The sequence below is a fragment of the Mustela nivalis genome (assembly GCF_964662115.1).
Source record: "Mustela nivalis genome assembly, chromosome: 19".
Taxonomy (NCBI): domain Eukaryota; kingdom Metazoa; phylum Chordata; class Mammalia; order Carnivora; family Mustelidae; genus Mustela; species Mustela nivalis.
In genome coordinates, this window is record NC_139038.1 from 10,849,359 (window position 1) to 10,869,401 (window position 20,043).

Genomic DNA, 20,043 nt, shown 5'->3' on the forward strand with positions numbered 1-20,043 from the left:
CATATGAGAATCTGGCAAGAGAACATGTAAGAGTTCTTCATACCTTTCTCATTTCTGCAACCTCTCTGTAAATTGGGAATTACTTCAAAACACAGTTTATTAATTTTTTAAGGCATCCCCGCACCCAACCTGGGGCTCGAACTCACTGCCCAGAGATCAAGAGTCAGCTGCTTTACTGCCCGAGCCAGCCAGGAGTCCCTCAAAATAAAGTTTACCAAAAACAAAAGAAAACAAAACAAAAACAGAAAAAAACCAAAAATCAAAAACCAAAACAACCTCCAAACCTCCGCTCCCTTGCCCTTTGAAAGCCTGTGTTACTTGTTAAGTGGGATTTTCCATTTTTAACTCCCACCTTTGTGGGTCGGCGTGGCAGAGGAGACATCACACGGGACTACTGCGGTTGGCGAATGTGTCTCCAAGGGACCGTCCCCCAGCGTGCGAACGTGTTAGATCACAGGGGATACCGTGCAAAGCGTGGGGGACTGGATGTGTGCGCGCTTACCCTCCACGCATACACGTCTCTCTCTCTGTTTCTCTGCTGAGCGGCCTAAAATTTCCGTGCGCCGGAAGGGGTGAGCGGAACCCACCCGCCGCAAGGAAAGGCAACCACCAGGGATACAGTAAAACGCTCGTGATCTTTACTGGACTGTGTGGAGGCATAAAATGTCATACAAACGGGTCGGATGCCGCAAGTTGCGTTTCCGAGTCGAGGTGGAAAGAACTGGAAAGCGGAGACCGCGTGCACGTCGCCTTCTCATCTCGCCGTCCGTGGGGCGCAGAGGGTCGCAGTCGTCCGCGGGGTGCGGCCGGGGACGCCTTCCACGTCATGTGGCGATGTGGAGCACGGAATCCCACTGCGAGTCCTTGAGCCGCGAGCAGAATTTCGTCCTGCTCAGTTTCATGATGGAGAACAGCTGCTCGCAAATGTACGTGCTCCCGAACATGGACAGGATCTTGGCGCAGTGGACCCTGTACCTCGGGTAGCTGCCCCACAGGTACTTGCAGAACTCGGGGACCCCGACCTTGTCGTATTTCGTCTTCAGCACCGTGTTGCACTGCAGGTCAATGACCTCCATCTGGAGCGCCTCGTGCACGCTCTCGACCGTCACGGAGAACGGGGAGCTGAACAGGGTCAGTTCGCTTTCGTGGACCTTGAAGTCAGACAGCCTCTTCTGGAACTCGGTCTTCAGCTCCGCGATTTTGGGAATGTAGTTGAGGCTGTCGCTTTCGTTTCTGGAGACCGACTTCAGCGTGGGAAAGTGGGCCAGGTTGTTCCGGGCCAGGTGCGTCTCCCAAAGGCACAGCTTGGCCAGGAAGGCCCGGATGAGGTCGTACATCTGCGTGACGACCTGCGAGTGCCCCTGGAGGGAGATGTTCAGCGTGTTCAGGTGCATGGTCAGGTCGACCAAGAAGGCCAAGTCTCTGATCCAGTCTGGAGAGCTCAGCTGAGGCAGGGGCTTGCCTCGGGACGACATGAACGAGTCGATTTCTTCCAGCGATTCAAAGAACCGCTTGAGCACCAGCCCGCGACTGAGCCACTTGATCTCGGTGTAGTAGAGCAGGCTGCCGTACTGGCTGTCCAGCTCGTACAGCAGGGTCGTGAACTCGCTGTGGTTCAGCCCGCGGGAGCATATCCAGTTCACCGAGTTCACCACGACGCTCATGACGTGGTCCATCTTCAGCTTCTGCGCACAGAGCGACTCGGGGTGGATGATGCAGCAGACCGACTTGAGGTCCGAGTCCTTGCAGACCGTGGCCACCTTGGACTTGAGTTTCGTGACCAGGCCGTCGTTCCCGTCCACCATCGCGGGCGTGCCCGTGGAGGCCACGCTGACCAGTTTGGACCAGTCGATGTTGAACCTCCTCAGGCTCTTCTCGACGCGCAGAAACATCTCGTTGCCGGATCTCGTCCCCGTCACGGGCACCGTGTCCAGGAGCTCCTCCGACGCGTCGAAGTTCTCGTCCACGCCCCGGATGAAGATGGCCAGCTGCGGGGTGTTATTGATGTCCGTGATCTCATCGATCGCAATCGAGTAGGCCACGAACGACTTGATTTTTTCGCGCAACTTCTCCCATAAGTTCCCGGCCACGTCTTCTACGGGCTGCGCGGCGGCGGCGGCGGTTTCCTTCGGGCTCACATTGGTCGGCGCCTGCTTCTGCTCGGGACCCGCGATTTCGGGTGACCCCAGGAGGTACTTCTGGAGCCCTTTCTTCAGCTCGTGGAGCTTCTCGTCGCGCGCCTTCTCCGTGTACTGGTCGTAGTGCTTACTGTGGTTCGTCTGGTAGTGGCGGCGCAGGTTGTACTCCTTGGACACAGACATGCTCTGTTTGCATATCAAACACGTGGGGATATTCTGCAGTTCCACGAAGAAATACGCTCTCTCCCACTTCTCTTGAAACACACGGCCCTCCTGGTCGATCTTCCTTTTCCCCACTTTGGATAGAGACATGGAGACAAGACACATTTCACGTTTTCTCTTAATGCCGCTATACGAAAACCGACGGCAGAGACGTGATGATAAATGACAGGGGTGAGGCGGCAGGGGGCGGCGGGGTGAACCCGGCCCTGCAGAGAGGGACGGCTGACTCTGAGCCCTAGCCGGCTGCTGCTGGACGGAAGGTGGGATCTGTGGCCAGATCTTCGGATTCCAAGAGAATTTAGAAATCGACTTTTTTTTTTTTTTAAGGAAAACACTATGCCAGACACCAGGCTCAAACTCACAACCCCGAGATTAAGAGTGGCATCCCCTACCCACTAAGCTGGGCGCCCTGGATCGCCAACATCGACTTTCATAAAACGTCCCCAGCTTTTCTTTCTTAGCCTCAAAAACGTCCCTGGGTTCTTAGCATCGGCCGCTCATTCCCATTTTTAAGAGGTACGTGAGCCCCGTGAAAGGCGTCTTCTGTGATCTCAGGAAGTACCTGTTTGCCACGTCTGCTTTACGCGACACTGATCTGACAGTACGTTCGCATTTGAATGTCTATTTTTGTTCATTTGGGTCTCAAGAGAACTTCGAAGTCACAGAGACGGGGATGGCCACGGCATGTGGTTGACCTGCTGTGGGCCGCAAAGGACCTTGCTCATCGGCCCGGAACCGCACACAACTTACGTGTTTTAAATTTAAAGGAATCTGGCCATGAAGCAGGTGCACTCTGCTTGGAGAGAACACGGGTCTAAACATTCACTTCAAGGAAGTGTGGGCAGAGACAAGAAAGAAAGTCAATTTGGTGGCTGCCTGGGGCTGGGGTCAGGAACAGGAGATGACAGAAAAGTGGGTAGGAGGGACCTTTAGGGGGTGGTGGGAATGTCCTAGTGTTTGATGGTGGGGACAGTTTGCCTAACTCTGTAAATTTATCCAAAATCGCTGACAGGTGTATACCTCACCCAAGTGAATGTTATGGCATGTAAATTATGCCTCCATAAAGCTACCAAGAAAGGTTAAAAAAAACAACTCATTAGGCAGCAAGATGAGTTTGGGAAGAACTATCGGGAATTTTCAAAGAGTATTTTAGCTTTCCCAGCTTGAACCACGGAGGTTCCTTCGTGACTCGGACTCCCGGGGACTTCCCTATGCCTACTTTCCTTTTCTTTTTCTTTTTTTTTTAAAGATTTTATTTATTTTGACAGAGACAGAGAGAGAAGGAACACAAGCAGAGGGAGTGGGAGAGGGAGAAGCAGGCTTCCTGCTGAGCAGAGAGCCCGATGTGGGGCTCAATCCCAGGACCCTGGGATCATGACCTGAGCCGGAGGCAGAGGCTTAATGGCTGAGCCACCCAGGCACCCCACGCCTGCTTTTCTCACCACATGGGATGCTGTTGACTTTCAGGGACCCGGGGGCCAAGCTCAGAATACGGGGCATCACTCAGAAGAGATGCTGACCTCAGCCCCGGAGGGGGTCCTGGGAGCCCTCCCGTGCCCAGTGGCACCCTTTTGGCTCTGAACTGGGGGGACATCTGGGCGGAGGGCAGGGGTGTCCTGGGGGACGGAGCTGGGGTTCCAGGCAGGCGCTATGTACCCACGGGTCTGGGCTAGTTCAGTAAATGCTGCCCAGCCCCCGCCACCGCTCGCCGGCCAGGAAGGGTTCCTACATGCGAGAGCCAACGAGCGCCTTCAAACTGTGGGATGAGAATTCTGGTGAAGCCCCAGAAGGAAAGGACCTGATGACCAGCAGGTCACATAAACTGCGTCCAATGAACACCAGGCTTTGTTCTAGGGCTCAAGAAGCAAGGACCCCAGGGTGAGGGCCCGGCGACACGTCTGGCGGTGCTGGGACGCCCTTCTCGTCCCCTACCCGGGCTACTCACCGTTGCTAAGCTCCAGGCCTGGAAGGGGTCTGAAGGGAGAGAGACACAGTGAAAGCAACAGAGTTCATCTGTCCTCGGACACGCAGCTCCCGGAAGCGGCCACCTCCTGGGGTTAAAAAAAAAAAAATCCCACTGCCCCCTTCCCCATCGCCCACCCCCCACGGGTCAGGTGGTGGGCGACCCTCAGATTCATTCTCATCACCAAGCAGGGGGCGCTCACCTACCTGATGACCGTGAACTTGATGAATTCTGCGGCATCCAAGATCCTTCGCATGGAGCTGATCTCCAGGTAGCCAGGGGCCTTGAAGACCACGCCCGGGGGCATGCCGTCGATGACCACACAGCCAGGGTTGAACGTGATCTTCCTGTAGGGGACCTTCACTGGGAAGTCCGCCCCGATGGCTTCACCTGGGAGGAGAGAAGCAACAGACGCGCCTCAGTGTGCCACTTGCCTTTCCCGGACCACGCTTTGTCTTCACGGCCGAGGCGTTAAGATCCTTCCCGTCCAGGGACAGTGGGGGCGGTCGGCCACTGTTGCTTCAGGGACAGCCTTACTGACTTGGACGTTGGCAACGGGCAAGGTAACAGGCACAATTTCTCTCTCCATGAAAGAGAAACGATTCTGGCATGTACCTGAAAGAGGGTTTTATGAAGATTAAATAATGAGTCACACGGGAGTACTGAAAGCCATGCTCGGCTATTACGTAAGAACCCAGTAAATCGAAGAGAGAGAGTGTTGCGATCACGGTGTCCATGTAAAAGATCGTCGGGGAAAATACACACTGATTTTGATCGTAGCTCGTTCCCAGGGAGATTATTTCTTTTAAAAAAAAAAAATATTTGGGAGGCGCCTGGGTGGCTCAGTGGGTTAAGCCTCTGCCTTCGGCTCAGGTCATGATCTCAGGGTCCTGGGATCGAGCCCTGCATTGGGCTCTCTGCTCACCAGAGAGCCTGCTTCTCCCTCTCTTTCTCTGCCTGCCTCTCTGCCTACTTGTGATCTCTCTCTCTCTCTGTCAAATAAATAAAAATAAAATCTTAAAAAAAAAACTTAAAAAAAAGATTTAAAAAATATATATACATTTTATTAACAATTTTTTTAGTAACCTCTACACCCAACATGAGGCTTGAATTCACAACCCCTAGATCAAGAGTCGCACATTCTTCTGACTGAGCCAGCCAGGTACCCCCAGAAAGATCAATAAAGTATTCCATTAAAAGGAAATACCTCAAATATATACTTTTTGGATATATAACAATATAAAAACTTACCAAACTTTCGGCTAAAGAGATCATTGACTTGTTCTCTTAGTTGTTTTATCTTTTCAATGCTGGATAATCTTTCCTTCTCATTATCTAAAAATAATCAGACAATCAAACAAACTAGGGTTATTGATATATTTGCCCCCTAAAAAGCTGTTGGAGAAAGAACCTGACAGCATAGGAAGAAAGCACTTTACCTGGCTTATCGTTCAGTTTAGTTTTTTGGAAATGTGTAAATGGAAGCCATCGTAGATGACAGAGAATGTCCCAAATCATAAACCCATGTAAACACACTCCATACTGCTTTAGGGAACATTTTCAACATTATGTAGGACCAGAATATCCATGTTGACCTCTACTCTTCAACACTGAATTAGCAATCTTAGCCAACGCAATATGACAAGTAAAAGGAATAAGACGTAGTAGGACTAGAACGGAATATTTTTCAATACTTCACATTTTTATTGTATTTAATTTTGAATAACTAAAGCAATTATGTGGTTCAAAACTCACAAGACAGAACACCGCACAGTGAACCATCTCTCTCCATCCCTCTCTCAGCTCTGTTTCCTTCTTGGAGGGACTATGTTATTGGATTCTTTTCTATCTCTCCAGATAGATTTTATATACACATATTCAGAAAGGACTGCTCGATGGGCAGCAGATAAACTCCCCTCTGTGGCCAATTCCTATTCCGTGGTAGCTGGTGCTTGGAGTTGCCCACCCTGAGGTGTATTTTCCAGTAATGCCAAGGCGTGGCTGTGAGAAGCAATATATCTGATTAACGATGTCTGATATAAGGAAGGTATTCAGTGGGGCGACTGGGTGGCTCAGTGGGTTAAAGCCTCTGCCTTCGGCTCAGGTCATGATCCCAGGGTCCTGGGATCGAGTCCCGCATCGGACTCTCTGCTCAGCAGGGGGCCTGCTTCCTCCTCTCTCTCTGCCTGCCTCTCTGCCTGCTTGTGATCTCTGTCAAATAAATAAATAAAATCTTTAAAAAAAAAAAAAGGAAGGTATTCAGTGTTTGACACTCTGTACTGTATTTGATATTTCTGAATTGCTGAAAGGATGAACTAAGCAAAAAAATAATAATAATAACAAAGTTCCAAGGCTTTATGACCCGTGCCATAAAATGGTTAAAATATGATAAAAAGAAAAATATAACATCGATTACGATAATACCAGATGGACGTCCATACCTGGAACTGTCACCTGAACAATGTTCAGATCTTCAACGCCCGCCGCAGAATTTGTGACGCTGGATGAATTTGTGCTTCCTGAAAAGAGAAACTGAAATGTAGGACTTGAAGAAAATTAGGTTGACTCTCCTCTAAAAACGTCCACGTGCCGCTCTGATCAGAAGCGCAGGCTCAGCTTCTAAAGCTTCAGAGAACATGGGCTGTAGGCAGTCGGGCTCCATGCTCTGTGTCTAAGACGCTCTCCATCTTCCCAGCCCCTCTGCCCTGCGTGCACTTTCTCTCTCTAAAATAAATAAATAAAATCTTTTAAAAAATAAAATACGAAAGTGCTCCTCTGGCTCCACATTCTGTAAGTCATCGTAATAACCGCTGTCTGACGCAGGACAAGCGCATACCTACACACGGGCTTCCCCATGCCAAGGTCCTTTGCTAGGTGGTCATTATCTACCGAATAACTTATAGCTGATCCTTTAGAAAACTGCTCTCCAGACCAAAAAGGTGATTGGACTTGTAGTCCCTGCACGAGCGTCATGTCCCACAAGAGAGTAGCACAGCAGGGAGGCCCTCTTGGAGAACGTTTCCATCGACGTGTGTTCAAATCACCGCCGGACTTGGATTCTAACATGGGATTTTTTATACTGTTTCCTCGTTTAATTCAAGTAGAGTTCACACACAACGTTGCGTTGGTTTCAGGTGTACAACACAGCGATTCGACAACTCCGTATGTTACATTCCATTATATTCATAAAAGTACTTTGAGGTAACAACCTAAGCGTTAATCTATGGAAGAACGGATAACCCGTGATTTATGCACACGGTGGAATATGATCCAACCTTGAAAGGAAGTTTTGTCATTTTCTGCCATGTGGATGAACTTTGGAGAATCTATTTTATTTGATTAAGTTATTATTGCTAACTTTTTTGAGAGACAGCGTGAGTGCACATGAGTGGGGCGGGGGGGGGAGAGAGTGCGAAGCAGGTTCCACGCCCAGCGCAGAGCCCGGCACAGGCCTCCATCTGACGACCCTGAGATCATGACTGGAGCCAAAATCAAGAGTTGGGCGCTTAACCGACTGAGCCACCCAGGCGCCCCTGGAGATTTATTTATTTATTTATTTATTATTTTTTTAAAATATTTTATTTATTTACTTGACAGAGAGATCACAAGTAGACAGAGAGGCAGGCAGAGAGAGAGAGAGGCGGGGGAGGCAGGCTCCCTGCTGAGCAGAGAGCCCGATGCGGGACTCGATCCCAGGACCCTGAGATCATGACCCAGGCTGAAGGCAGAGGCTTTAACCCACTGAGCCACCCCGGCGCCCCTAAACATCACGTTTTATCTGGAAACCCACCAGGCCCCACTGGCTTCAGGTACGGCGGACTTAGCACAAACCCATCCCCACGGAGGGAAAATCCATCCGTGCCTCCCTCCTGGCTACGGGTCAGGGACGTCACCTCTGGACAGGGGGCGTCTCCTCTGCGTCTGGTTACCCAGACGGCATCACCGCATGACTTCCAGTAAAACCGTCAGAGCTAACACCCCGCGGAGAAGCGGCCCCTTCACACAGAACCCGTCAGTGTCTGAATTTCCCCCTCATCCGTAATTAACCTACGCCTCCTGGGGACAGTGAGGGAAACGGTGAAAGGCAAAATGAAGAAAAGTAAAATCACACACAATTCCCACACGGGTCACTATGGTTTTTTTGGTTTTTGGTATTATCTTCTATTTTTTTCTTTCTACATAAAATTTCTTCTTTTGAAATAAAACTGAGATCGCAGTATAAATTATTACTATTTTTAAAGATTTGATTGATTGATTGATTGATCAGCAGGGAGCAGGGCGGAGGGAGGGAGGGAGAGGAAGAGACAGAGTCCCAAGCGGACCCCATGCTGAGTGTGTCGCCTGACGCGGGCCTGATTCCAGGACCCTGAGATCACGACCGGAACTGGAATCCAGAGTCGGACGGTTAACCGACTGAGCCACGCAGGCGCCCTGATCCTATGAGAAATTATGGCTTGGGTGTCCCTCCGTTTTGTTTGTGACTTGTCTCGAGCCACACGGCGTTGTTTCCCTCTGAATGCACGTGGGCAGTTTCCCCAGCGGACGGCCACAGCCCTCTCGTAACCGCGGGGCACCCGGGCTGCTCGCTCTTGTTCTCTCTCATCAACAGCGATGGGACGGATCTTCCCTCTGAAACGGGGTCAGCCTGCTGAGAGCAGTTTCAGAATTCAGAGAAGTAAAGGAAAAATGGAAGAATCAAATCCGGATGGGAACAACCACTCCGTTTCCAAATCCCCCTAAAATGGCAAAATCGATTCAGACTCTGTGGTGAGTCACGGGAAATGATATTATCTCTAAATAAAAGGGCTCCCGGGGCGCCTGGGTGCCTCAGCCAGTTCGGCACCTGCCTTTTGGCTCGGGTCCTGATCTCAGGCTCCTGGGATCGAGTCCCAGGTCGGGCTCCCTGCTCAGCGGCGAGCCTGCTTCTCCCTCTCCCTCTGCCTCTCCCACCCCCCACGCATGCCCTCTTGCTCTCTCAAATAGATAAAATCTTAAAAAAAAAAAATAAACAAAAAGACTCCCACAGCAATTAAGCAACACAGAGAAATGAAAGTCCTCCAACCGGTAGGGAGAAGTAAAGCCCTCACGATTTGCAGACTACAGGATTCTACGTATCAAAACCCCTAAAGGCTCCACCAAGAACTACTAGAACTGACCAATGAATCCAGTAAGGCCGCAGGACACAACATCAAGGCACAGAAATCCGCCGCGTTCCCACACAGCCAGAGTGAAACTAAGACAACGATCCCATTGACAACTGCACCCCAAACAGTCAAATCGCGAGAAATAAACCACCAAAGCGGGGAACGACCTGGACTCTGAAAACGAACACTGACGGGAGAAATTCAAGACGATGCGAAGAAATGGGGACACATTCCATGCACACGCAGGGGAGCGGCGGGCCGAGGGGGGAGAGGGACAAGCAGGCTCCCCGCCGAGCAGGGAGCCCGACGCGGGACTCGATCCCGGGACTCTGGGATCATGACCTGAGCTGAAGGCAGACACTTAACCCACTGAGCCACCCAGGTGCCTCCCCGCCAGCCCCTTCTTTCTTTCTCACTTGGGATGGAGCATAGTCTGGTCCCGGCCAGTGTGAGCTGCACGGACGCACACACACGTGGGCGCGCACACACACACACACACACACACACATACACACACCCCACGCCGCACTGAGCCGCGTCCCTCTGACGAGGCTTCCAGAAACTCACCTTCAATTTTCACCTCGGCTTTGGGGTCCTCGCTCGTTTCTGAAGGGGCACGCGGAGTGGAATCTTGGGAAAAGAAAAACATGTCTACATTGACCTCGGTTGCTGTGTGCCCTCATGTTGCAGCCTTCCACGGCTCCTGTGCCGAGACAGCAGCCTGGCCTGGCACGTTCAACCCAGTCCGTACTTAACACACGTAAAAGTGTAAATGTGAAAGTGATTTTATTTTTTTTTAACTTTTATTTATTTTTACTTCTTTTTTTTTAAAAATTTTAATTCAGTTAGCCAGCATGTAGTACATCCTGGGTTTCAGAGGTAGAGGTCAGCGGTTCATCGGCTGCGTCGAACAGCCAGGCTCGCCACGTCCGCGCTCTCCTCCGTGCTCACCCCCCAGGCACCCCGTCCCCGACCCCGGAGCCCTCCGGGAACCCTCAGTTTGCTTCTTGGAGTTAGGAGTCTCTCACGGTTTGTCTCCCTCTCTGGTTTCTCCTCATTTAGTCCTCCTCCCTCCCCCTGTGGTCCTCTGCACTCTTTCTCATATGCCTCCTCTGCGTGAAACCACATGATAATTGTCTTAATCTGATTGATGTATTTTGTTCAGCATCACACCCTCCAGGGGAATATCGAAAAAGAGAACCGAAGTTGACGGCATCAACTATTCCAGACTTCAAGCTCCATTACAGAGCTGTCAGCGTCAAGACAGTCTGGTACCGGCACAGAAACAGACACATAGATCAATGGACCAGAACAGAGAGCCCAGAAATGGACCCTCAACTCTGTGGTCAACTCATCTTCGACAAAGCAGGAAAGAATGTCCAGTGGAAAACAGACAGTCTCTTCAACACAGGGTGTTGGGAACACGGGACAGCCACATGCAGAAGAACGAAACTGGGCCATTCCCTTACACCATCCACTAAGATAACTCAAAATGGATGAAAGACTTAAATATTTATTTTCACTTATTATTACTATTTTATCATAATGTCTACACCCAGGGTCGAACTCGTGATCCCGGGATCAAGGGCCTCACGCCCTTTTGACCGACGCAGCTGGGCGTCCCTAAATGTGAAGGTAATTTTAACTTTATGAGGGATCATACGGTAAGAAAGGGTAACCTTCTAAGGGATAAGGGGAGGCAAGCAACTCTCACATATTAAGGAACAGTACCCATTAGGGGACACGGAATGTCCTTTTCTTTGAGGTGATGAAATTCCTCCGGTCGGAAGCACCTTCTTGCTGTCATCAGACATCCCTCGGACAAAAGCAAGCTGGGTGCCCTGCGGGGCGGATCCCCAGCCCCCAGCCCCCCGGGGTCCAGCCTGTTATGACCCCGGAGACACAATCGATTTTTCTGGTTTCCCAGAATTATGACCCACGGACACAGGCCTCGCTGGACGATCTCATCTAACTCTGGCTCATTTTAGAAAGCTGCTGTTCATTGTTCGTAGAGGAAGAAAGACTCTAAAGGAATCAGTTGTTGGGTATTGGACTGTCGTAACATAAGATACACCGTCTGGGGGGGAAATGGTGAAGACACACCACACATCTCTGCTCTTGAAGCTGCTGCTTCTTCTTCTTCTTCTTCTTTTTTTTTTTTTTTAAGATTTTATTTATTTATTTGACAGAGAGACACAGCGGGAGAGGGAACACAGGCAGGGGGAGAGGGAGAGGGAGAAGCCAGCTTCCTGCGAGCAGAGAGCCTGATGCCGAGGCTCGATCCCAGGACCCTGAGATCATGACCTGACTTAGAGAAGATCGAAATCATTTTGGAACCAAAAGAGGCATCATCCTACCTCTAAAAGCGACATCTTCTAGCCTGTAAACCAATAAAGATGTCCCATGCCTCTAGGTGTGGGGACAAAATCTCCTTTATTAATGTTACCTTGGACATGTATGAACCATTTTAAGAGTTCAGGCCTTACACACGTTACTCAAGATTCATACACACAGGGAGGGAAGTACCATCAGATTTTACTTCTAGGGGCACCTGGGTGGCTCAGTGGGTTAAGCATCTGCCTCTGGCTCAGGCCATGATCCCAGGGTCCTGGGATCAAGTCCCACATTGGGCTCTCTGCTCAGCAGGGAGTCTGCTTCTCCCTCTGCCTCTGCCCCTGCTGTCCTGACTCCTGCTCTCTCTCTCTGTCAAATAATAAATAAAATCTTAAGAAAAAAAAGAACTTCCTAAAATAATTCTCAACTCTGTTCAAAAGAATTTGGAGGGGGTGGCACCTGGCTGGGGGTTGCTGGACCATGCAGCTTTTAATGTCGTAAGTTCGAGTCCCATGTGTGGTGCAGAGTTTACTTAAAATTAAAAAAAAAAAAAAAGAATTTTGGAATGCCCATCAAGAAGACAAAGTGGATAAAGCACAGGTGTAAATCTTTCTTACCGCACAACTTCTAATCTGGGTGCTTTAAGAAGAACCACTCACGGGTCAGAAAAGCAAGGGTGACAGAGCTCCTGAGACCACATTTTAGCGCCAAGACTCGGGTGTTTTTCTGAGGAGGCATGCCGGGAAGCTGCCTCACTGTCAAACATGCGTCGCGGGTCTTTAAAAAGACCGCGCTCTCTGCAAAACACTGCAAACCAGAACACCAAAACCGAAAAGAGGCTAAAATGCCTGGTTTCTCTGACCTTCCATGGGTAACTCCATTTCTGTTACTTCGCCGCTGGCACAAGGATGCTGGCTTTCTGAAAGGGAAGCAAATGACACATTAAAAAAAAAAAAAAAAAAGGCCAAAACAAAATGTGAACAAGAATTCATTTAAAACCACGCCGACTGCCACCAACGCCGCCCCCTGCTCTCCTGCGCGCCCCCGCCCCGTCCTTCAAGTAAATCCCAGGTCTGGCCGCGCGGGGGCGCGCAGACCGTGCGTGTGCAAGCAAGACAGAGGGACTGGTCCTTCCCCTTCCCCACACCATGGCCCCCCCCAGATTAACACTCTTCTGTACCCTCAGTTCATACCGGGTCACTGTGCAAACTTCCCCAACTGCCTCGTACACATCTTTTTAAAAAAGTCATATTTGGGCATAGTTTCAAAGTTACAGAAAAGTCACAAAAACAAGAGTACAAAGAGGAACCACATACCGTCTCCTTCAACGACATGGAGATAAGGGTTTATGGTTTCCCTTGATCATGTGCAATCCTGGCCCCCTACCCCACCCCAGCTTCCTAAGTAGCTGGATCATGCATGTAGAGGGGACGTCCTTTTCTCCTCTGACGCACCCGAGGACAAGTTAGGGACACTGTGGCGCTTCACCTCTGCACTTTCTTCCAGCCTTCCCTCCTCTAGGGCAGGATCTGGTCTAGGGCCCGGCACTGCATCTTGTTCCCACTGCGCTTCACCTTCATTTAACCTGGAGCGGTTCTATAGTCTGCCTGATTTTTATGGCATTTCTGTTTTAGAAGAAGGGAGACTCCTGGGGCACCTGGCTGGCTCGGTGAGTGGAGCGAGTGAACCTTGATCTCAGGGTTGTGAGTTCGAGTCCCTTGTTGGGTGTAGAGATTACTTAAGATTTTTAAAAAATTGGGTGGCTCGTGGGTTAAAGCCTCTGCCTTCGGCTCAGGTCATGATCCCAGGGTTCTGGGATCAAGCCCCACATTGGGCGCTCTGCTCAGCAGGGAGCCTGCTTCCTCCTCTCTCTCTGCCTACTTGGATCTCTGTCAAATACATACATAAAATCTTTTTTAAAAATTTTTTAAAAAATTTAAAAAGGGAGGGAGACAACCCTCCCTCCACTGAAAGTTTCTTATTTCGAGTTGGTCTTTTCTAGACTTCTCTCTAGATGCCACAACCACTGGTGACTCCTGCTTGACCCAGACTTTTATTATAACGGTTACGAAAGGATGGCTTCCCAATTCCAGCGCTAACCAGCACTTGGCGTTCCACAGAATCCATAAATGTTCTTCTTTAGCTCGTTTGTTCAAATCAGGATCCTGACGGAGCCCCACACGCGGCATTTGGCTGAAATGTCTTAAATATCTTTTCTTATAAACCAGGTTTCTTCTCCATTTCTTCTCTAAGTTGCCATCATTCGATGAAGAAAACCACCTTGTCTCACGTTCCTCCCGCTCTGGAGCTTCCTGCCTGCGTCCTCATGGTGTCTTTGTGTTGTTCCTCTATCCCCCGCGTTTCCTGCAAACTGGTGGGTAGATCTAGAGGCTGGATCAGATTTAGGTTTGATTTTGGGGAGTACGTGTTCCCAAGGGGCACCTCCTACTGGATCCCATCAGGAGGCACGTGAAGTCTGCTCACCTCCGCCTTCGTGATGTGAACACTGGACCACTGAGTTCAGGAAGTGTCTCCCTAATCCATTTGTGATAATTTTCCCATCAATGTTCTATGAATGGCTTCACTGGCCATTTGATGATTATTGCCAAGATGTATGGCTTCAATAGGGCTGTGTAATGGGGACATTTTATAGTTTTTTAAAAGCCTTACTCCCTCCTCCATTTTTTTTTTTTTTTAAGTAAGCTCTATGCCCATTGTGAGGCTTAAACTCATGACCTTGGGAAGAAACCTGAATGGTGTTGATCCTCTTACGCCACCAATGTCCAAGGAACCTGGGCGTGGTGTATTTCAGCAAAGCTTGTCCTGTGCATTCTCCATTCCCAGGGGCCCCGGAGATGGGGTACCTGCACGTATGAAAGACCTTACGGAAATTCCCAAGTCACCGATGTGTGTATGTGAGTCAGGGGTCTTCTGAGAAGTCTGTGCTCAGATGGAGGGTGAGGTCCAGGTGGGGTTGGGAATCAGACTTTTGTAGAAATCTCGCACAAGCCCCTGGGCCCCGGTGGGGCCACAGCTGACGTCACAGGCTGGGGAGGGGGGCTCTGCAAAGGCCAGTCGACATTCTGAGCAAGGGGCCTTGGTTGCCCTTGTGGATCTAAACATCTCTCCCTCCCTTCAAGGGTATATAACGATGTCAGTACTTCAGCACGTGAGGACGTCGCCTGAGTCGTGGCAAAAACTATCCGTCCCATGGAAAGCCGCCCACGATGTCAGGCAATGTTCACCCTTGGGGCATCAAGAAGGAAGGGGCCCCGCTTAAGGAGTTTTTGTGCCAAGAAGGTATCTTGAATAGTTCCGTCCTTTTCCAAACAAGCAGGAGAAAGATTAGAAAGCGCACATTTAACCGAAATGTGGCTCTTCAAACAACGTGCTTCTTTCCGAAAAACTGAACCAGAAGGATGGTACGTACGTCTGTCTAGTCCTCTGCTCATTTCACGGCTGCCTTGGGAGCCGACTCTGTAAATACCCCAGATTCCCCCAACTGTATGCGTTTTGATAGAGCTCAAGGTCATCTGAGCTGAAAAGGATGTTCCTGGGAGTCAAGATGAAATCATGTGTACTTTTTTTCCAAAACGCGAGCGATTGAGACGCAGGCTACATGGATTCTTTGCGAGGGACACGCTCAGCTCAGCAAGCACACGTGAGCACCTGCTGTGTGCACAGCCCTGGGCTCGGGGCCCTGGGGCTCAGAGCTGGGGGAAGACACTGTGTGCCCCCCACCCCCACCCCAGGAGCCCACCACTGGCTAGGGCCGTCTGCAGCGAAAGCATAAATACCACACAAGCAGGCAGGACTAAAGGTGCGTGCACTTTGGGGACGGAAGCTCCCTGCTCTTCTTGAGATTCCGACCGTCCAGAAAGTGGCGGAACTTGCTGGAAGCCTGCAGAGCCAGGAGGGAACCAGAGGGATCAGCTTGTATAAAAGCCGGGGGGAGGAGGATTCGGGGTCTGTTCAGGGACAGGAATCAGCCTGAGCAGGACGTCTGAAGAACGGAGCGGGGGGGCTGGTTGTGGGGGGATGGGGGGGGGGTACAGACAGAACAGGAAGGGAGCCGGGAACCGCGACCGAAGACACGGCGGAGGAGAAGCCACAGACGATGTGTGAGCAGGGGAGGGAGGCGACAGACCCCGTTCTCCAGGAATAAATGCTTGGGGGACAGGACATAGGACGGATTGAAAAGGGATCCAGCTGTGTGTGGGGGTGGGGCGAGCATCCCAGAACCAGAGTGATACGACGGACACTCTCACTGGTCTTCAGTTTTTGGAAAAAAAAAATTTTTTTTTTTTAACCGTATGTTAGAGACCTCAGAATGGCGCAGGAGTATTTCAAGGTAAGATTTCTATGGGAAATACTTCAAACCTGGTCACGTTTGAGCAATTAACGGCGAAATGTCCCGCAGTCTGCCTGCCTTCCCAGCAGAGTCAAAGACGAGACGGGACCCGGGGGCTTACAACGCTCTTATGGACGCGACATCGTCCTGTCGTTCAGTGGCACCATGCTGGGAGGGGTCCATCCGGATTCTGACCTCGCCAGACAACTACAGACCACCTACCCGTGCCCTGTGCGAAACGTGCACGTCTCTGGTAAGCCGGGTCTTCTGTTCCCCATTTAACTTGTCAATGAAACAAGTATTATTAAGAACAGGACCTGAATTTCTTTTGATACTTTCCCAGTAATTTAGGGGACAGACCAGACAGGAGAGGATCAGAGAGAAGTTGTTGTTGTTTTTAAAATAGTTTCCACGCGCAGCCCGGAGCCCAACGCGGGGCTCGAACTCACGACCCTGAGATCAGGACCTGAGCTGAGATCAAGTCACACACTTAACCGACAGAGCCACCCAGGCCAGGATTTCTGAACGCACAAAATAAGACTTCCTAACAGATAAACTCAGGTCCTGTGCGCCCTGGAACCTTCACCCTCATGTTTTTGCCCTGAAGCCTGTGGACTCAGGCTACACGGGGTCTGTGCTATGACTGGGAAATGCTTTATGTCAAATGGCCCTACGCTAGATCCCCGGCACGTGGGTCTTCTTTTTATTTTTTTTTTAATTACTCTCTGTTTTTCAAAAGGGGGCTAATGACAATTTTCTATCACTGATAACGTTTAGGGAAGAATATGAGGCTAAAATGGTATTACCTTGCGTGTTGTAGCAATAGTAATTAGGATCTTCCGATTCCTCCTTGACGGACACAGTCGCTGGCTTCACTGCGGAGCCTTAGGAGGCAACGAAGACGATAAAACCATGCGTGAGTCCGCAGCCCGCCCCCTACGCACACCCAGAGAGGCAGGAGCTGCTGCTGAAACTTCCAGGCTCTGGGTTAACACGACGGCACAAGAGTGAGCGAAACCACGCGGTGCTCACGCTCTCCGCGCAAACCGTAGACCCGTATAAAGGCAGAAGCCAGGGGCGCCTGGGTGGCTCAGTGGGTTAAGCCTCTGCCTTCAGCTCGGGTCATGATCTCAGGGTCCTGGGATCGAGTCCCGCATCGGGCTCTCTGCTCAGCGGGGAGCCTGCTTCCTCCTGTCTCTCTCTGCCTGCCTGTGATCTCTCTCTGTCAAATAAATAAATAAAATCTTTAAAAAAAAAAAAAAAGGCAGAAGCCATAGCGACATCATCAAACAAACAAATGACAAACTTCACGAAACAAACAAACAACAAGAGAAAAGCAACACAGAAGCCGGGAAGAAAGGAGGAGGATGAGAGGAAGAAGTAGGTCGAGTTCCCAGCCGGAGAAAAACGCTCCCTGTCCGGACAGCAGCGTCTACACGTGCGTTTGTGGAAAATCCGGTAAATGTGTTTTCCTTTTTAAAAAAATTTTATGTATTTATTTTTAATATTTATTTTTAAATAAATATTTATTTTTAATAAATACATTGAATAAAAATTTATTTATTTTTTAAAATTTATTTATTTGACACAGAGAGAGAACACAAGTAGGCAGAGAGAGGGGGGAAGCAGGCTCCCCGCTGAGCAGAGAGCCCGATGTGGGGCTTGATCCCAGAACCCTGAGATCATGACCTGAGCTGAAGGCAGAGGCTCAACCCACTGAGCCACTCAGGTGCCCCAAATAAATAAAATCTTAAAAAAAGAAAAACAAGGGGACGCCTGGGTAGCTCAGTGGGTTAAAGCCTCTGCCTTCAGCTCAGGTCATGATCTCAGGGTCCTGGGATCAAGTCCCGCATCGGGCTCTCTGCTCAGCGGGGAGCCTGCTTCCCCCCTCTCTCTGCCAGTTTTTCTGCCTACTTGTGCTCTCTGCTGTCAAATAAATAAATAAAAGCTTAAAAAAAAGATTTCATTTATTTATTGGGGCTCCCAGGTGGCTCAGTCAGTTAAGTGTGTGCCTTCGGCTCAGGTCATGATCCTGGAGTCCTGGGATCGAGCCCCGCATCGGGCTCTCTGCTCAGCGGGGAGCCTGCTTCCCCCTCTCCCCCCGTGCTCCTCCCCCGACTCGTGCTCTCTCTCAAATAAATAATAAAATCTTTGAAAAAAAATTTCTTTATTGAGAGAGAGGGTGTGTGAGGCGGGGGGGAGAGGCAGAGGGGGAGAGAGAATCTCTCGGGCAGACTCCACACTTAGCACGGAGGCTGACGCAAGCTCCACAGCCCGACCCTGAGGCCCCCAGACGCCGCTGAAAGGATCTCACAAGTGTGATGTTAGCTGTTGGCTTTTTGTTGTTTTTTTGTTTTTTTTTGAAAGTCGCATTGAGAGAGTGCCCCCCCCTTTCTACTTTACTGAAAGTCTCACATTTTAGAAGTAAAACCAAAGAAAGGAGTCATGATAACCCGCCAAAGACTTGGTTTTAAAGGCATCGGTGTACATACCGGAATCTTCCATGGGCTCCGTTTTCACACTGACGGGGCCGCAGCTGAAAGGAGAAGGCAGCCCCCGTCAGGACAAGCCGGTGGCGTGAGGCGAGCCCACAGGCGTCGGGACACGCTGTACAACAATCCGCCGACATCCACACCATCCTCGCTCACCCCCCCACCCAGCTAACCAGCCGAACACAAAGCTAATTCTTGTAATCTGTCATACAAATAAAGGCGTCCACAGAACATAGTCTTAACATCCCCAAATCCCTTTGAATAAAGAACGTCGAACTTCCCCCGGTCTAAAAACGAACACGTTAGGGTTATGTGTGCATTTGATTCGCTGTACCCCCTACCTTTCGCTTGGCGATGTCGCCGACCTCTCAGCGTCTGTGGCCACCACAGGCCCACCTGTGTGGGAGGAGAAAGACACTTGCTAGCCCCTTTCTGCACCTTGAAAATGCCAACGTTCAGAGGCACGTAAGGTGAAAGCAAAGGTAGAGAGAACACAAGCCCAGCCCCAGCCCTTACGCCATCGTCCTGGGCAGAGATAAACTCAGAGCAGCCCTCGAGCCCTGGGGCCACGTGTGGGGGCAGACTGGGGGCCGAGGAGTGGACTGGGGCTGGAGCGACCTCACGCGGGTCACCAAACCTCCTGGGGCCTCAGTTTCCTCGTCTGAAAATGGTGGTAGGGTGACGATCAATTAATACGTACAGAGTGCTTAGAATCGCGCCAGGTACAGCACATGTGCAGAGAAAGCCTGGGCAGCTAAGACACTCCTAGAGTGAAAATACAAGCCATGGGACATCGGCCACCAGGTCTCTGGCCACCCCTGACCCTCAGGTCCCTGCTTTAACAGTACCTGGGTAAGTCTGGGAACTTAGAAGTGCTCTGCAAGGGGCTTTGCTTGGAGAGTAGTTCAGGGTCGGCACAATGTCAGGTCGCCCAAGAACCCCGCCTGCGCCTTGTGAAGCCTGCCCCACCCCTCCCCTGGGCCTTTTGTTTCTGGAACTAGTCCATCCGGCCAAACACCCTCTTCGGCCTGGTCCCCCAAGGCCAGCTACGGCCACTGTGTTTCTCACTGCTTCCAGAATAATCTGAAGGAGTAAGAAGTGGGCAGAGGTAGGTCTCCAAATGCTTCTGGCAAAATTATAATTTCTTGGTCCCTTGGCCATCATCAAAAGTTAAGGAGATGATGAAGGGTTGTGCGTTCTCAAACGTGGTCTCCAACACCCACACGTGCTCCTTTCTGCCGGAGCACGTGGGATGGGCTTCCCGCAGAACCAACACATAGTGACCCTGCTTTAGCTTGAGAACCTGGTCCTCCAGGAAGCTGTTCTGGTCACACAATTCTAACCCCTTCCAGGCCTCCGGGGAGGACCACCAGCCATCCTGAGAACATCACAGGTCATC

At 50.5% G+C, this 20,043-nt stretch overlaps 1 protein-coding gene across 1 annotated transcript in view; it reads right to left on the reverse strand.

Annotated features, from left to right (window-relative positions):
- Positions 1-616: 616 nt before the first annotated feature.
- The window catches only part of LOC309853996 (general transcription factor II-I repeat domain-containing protein 2), a 35,357-nt gene continuing 15,930 nt past the window's right edge, over positions 617-20,043 (reverse strand). The window contains exons 7-16 of the mRNA XM_082712632.1: positions 18,986-19,040; positions 18,645-18,688; positions 16,959-17,036; positions 12,664-12,720; positions 10,035-10,097; positions 6,765-6,842; positions 5,575-5,658; positions 4,530-4,713; positions 4,306-4,334; positions 617-2,434 (exon numbers count right to left, since the gene is read on the reverse strand). Coding sequence (XP_082568758.1) covers positions 825-2,434; positions 4,306-4,334; positions 4,530-4,713; positions 5,575-5,658; positions 6,765-6,842; positions 10,035-10,097; positions 12,664-12,720; positions 16,959-17,036; positions 18,645-18,688; positions 18,986-19,040 — 2,282 coding nt within the window. The 3' untranslated portion in view covers positions 617-824. The remainder of the gene's footprint in view (positions 2,435-4,305; positions 4,335-4,529; positions 4,714-5,574; positions 5,659-6,764; positions 6,843-10,034; positions 10,098-12,663; positions 12,721-16,958; positions 17,037-18,644; positions 18,689-18,985; positions 19,041-20,043) is intronic.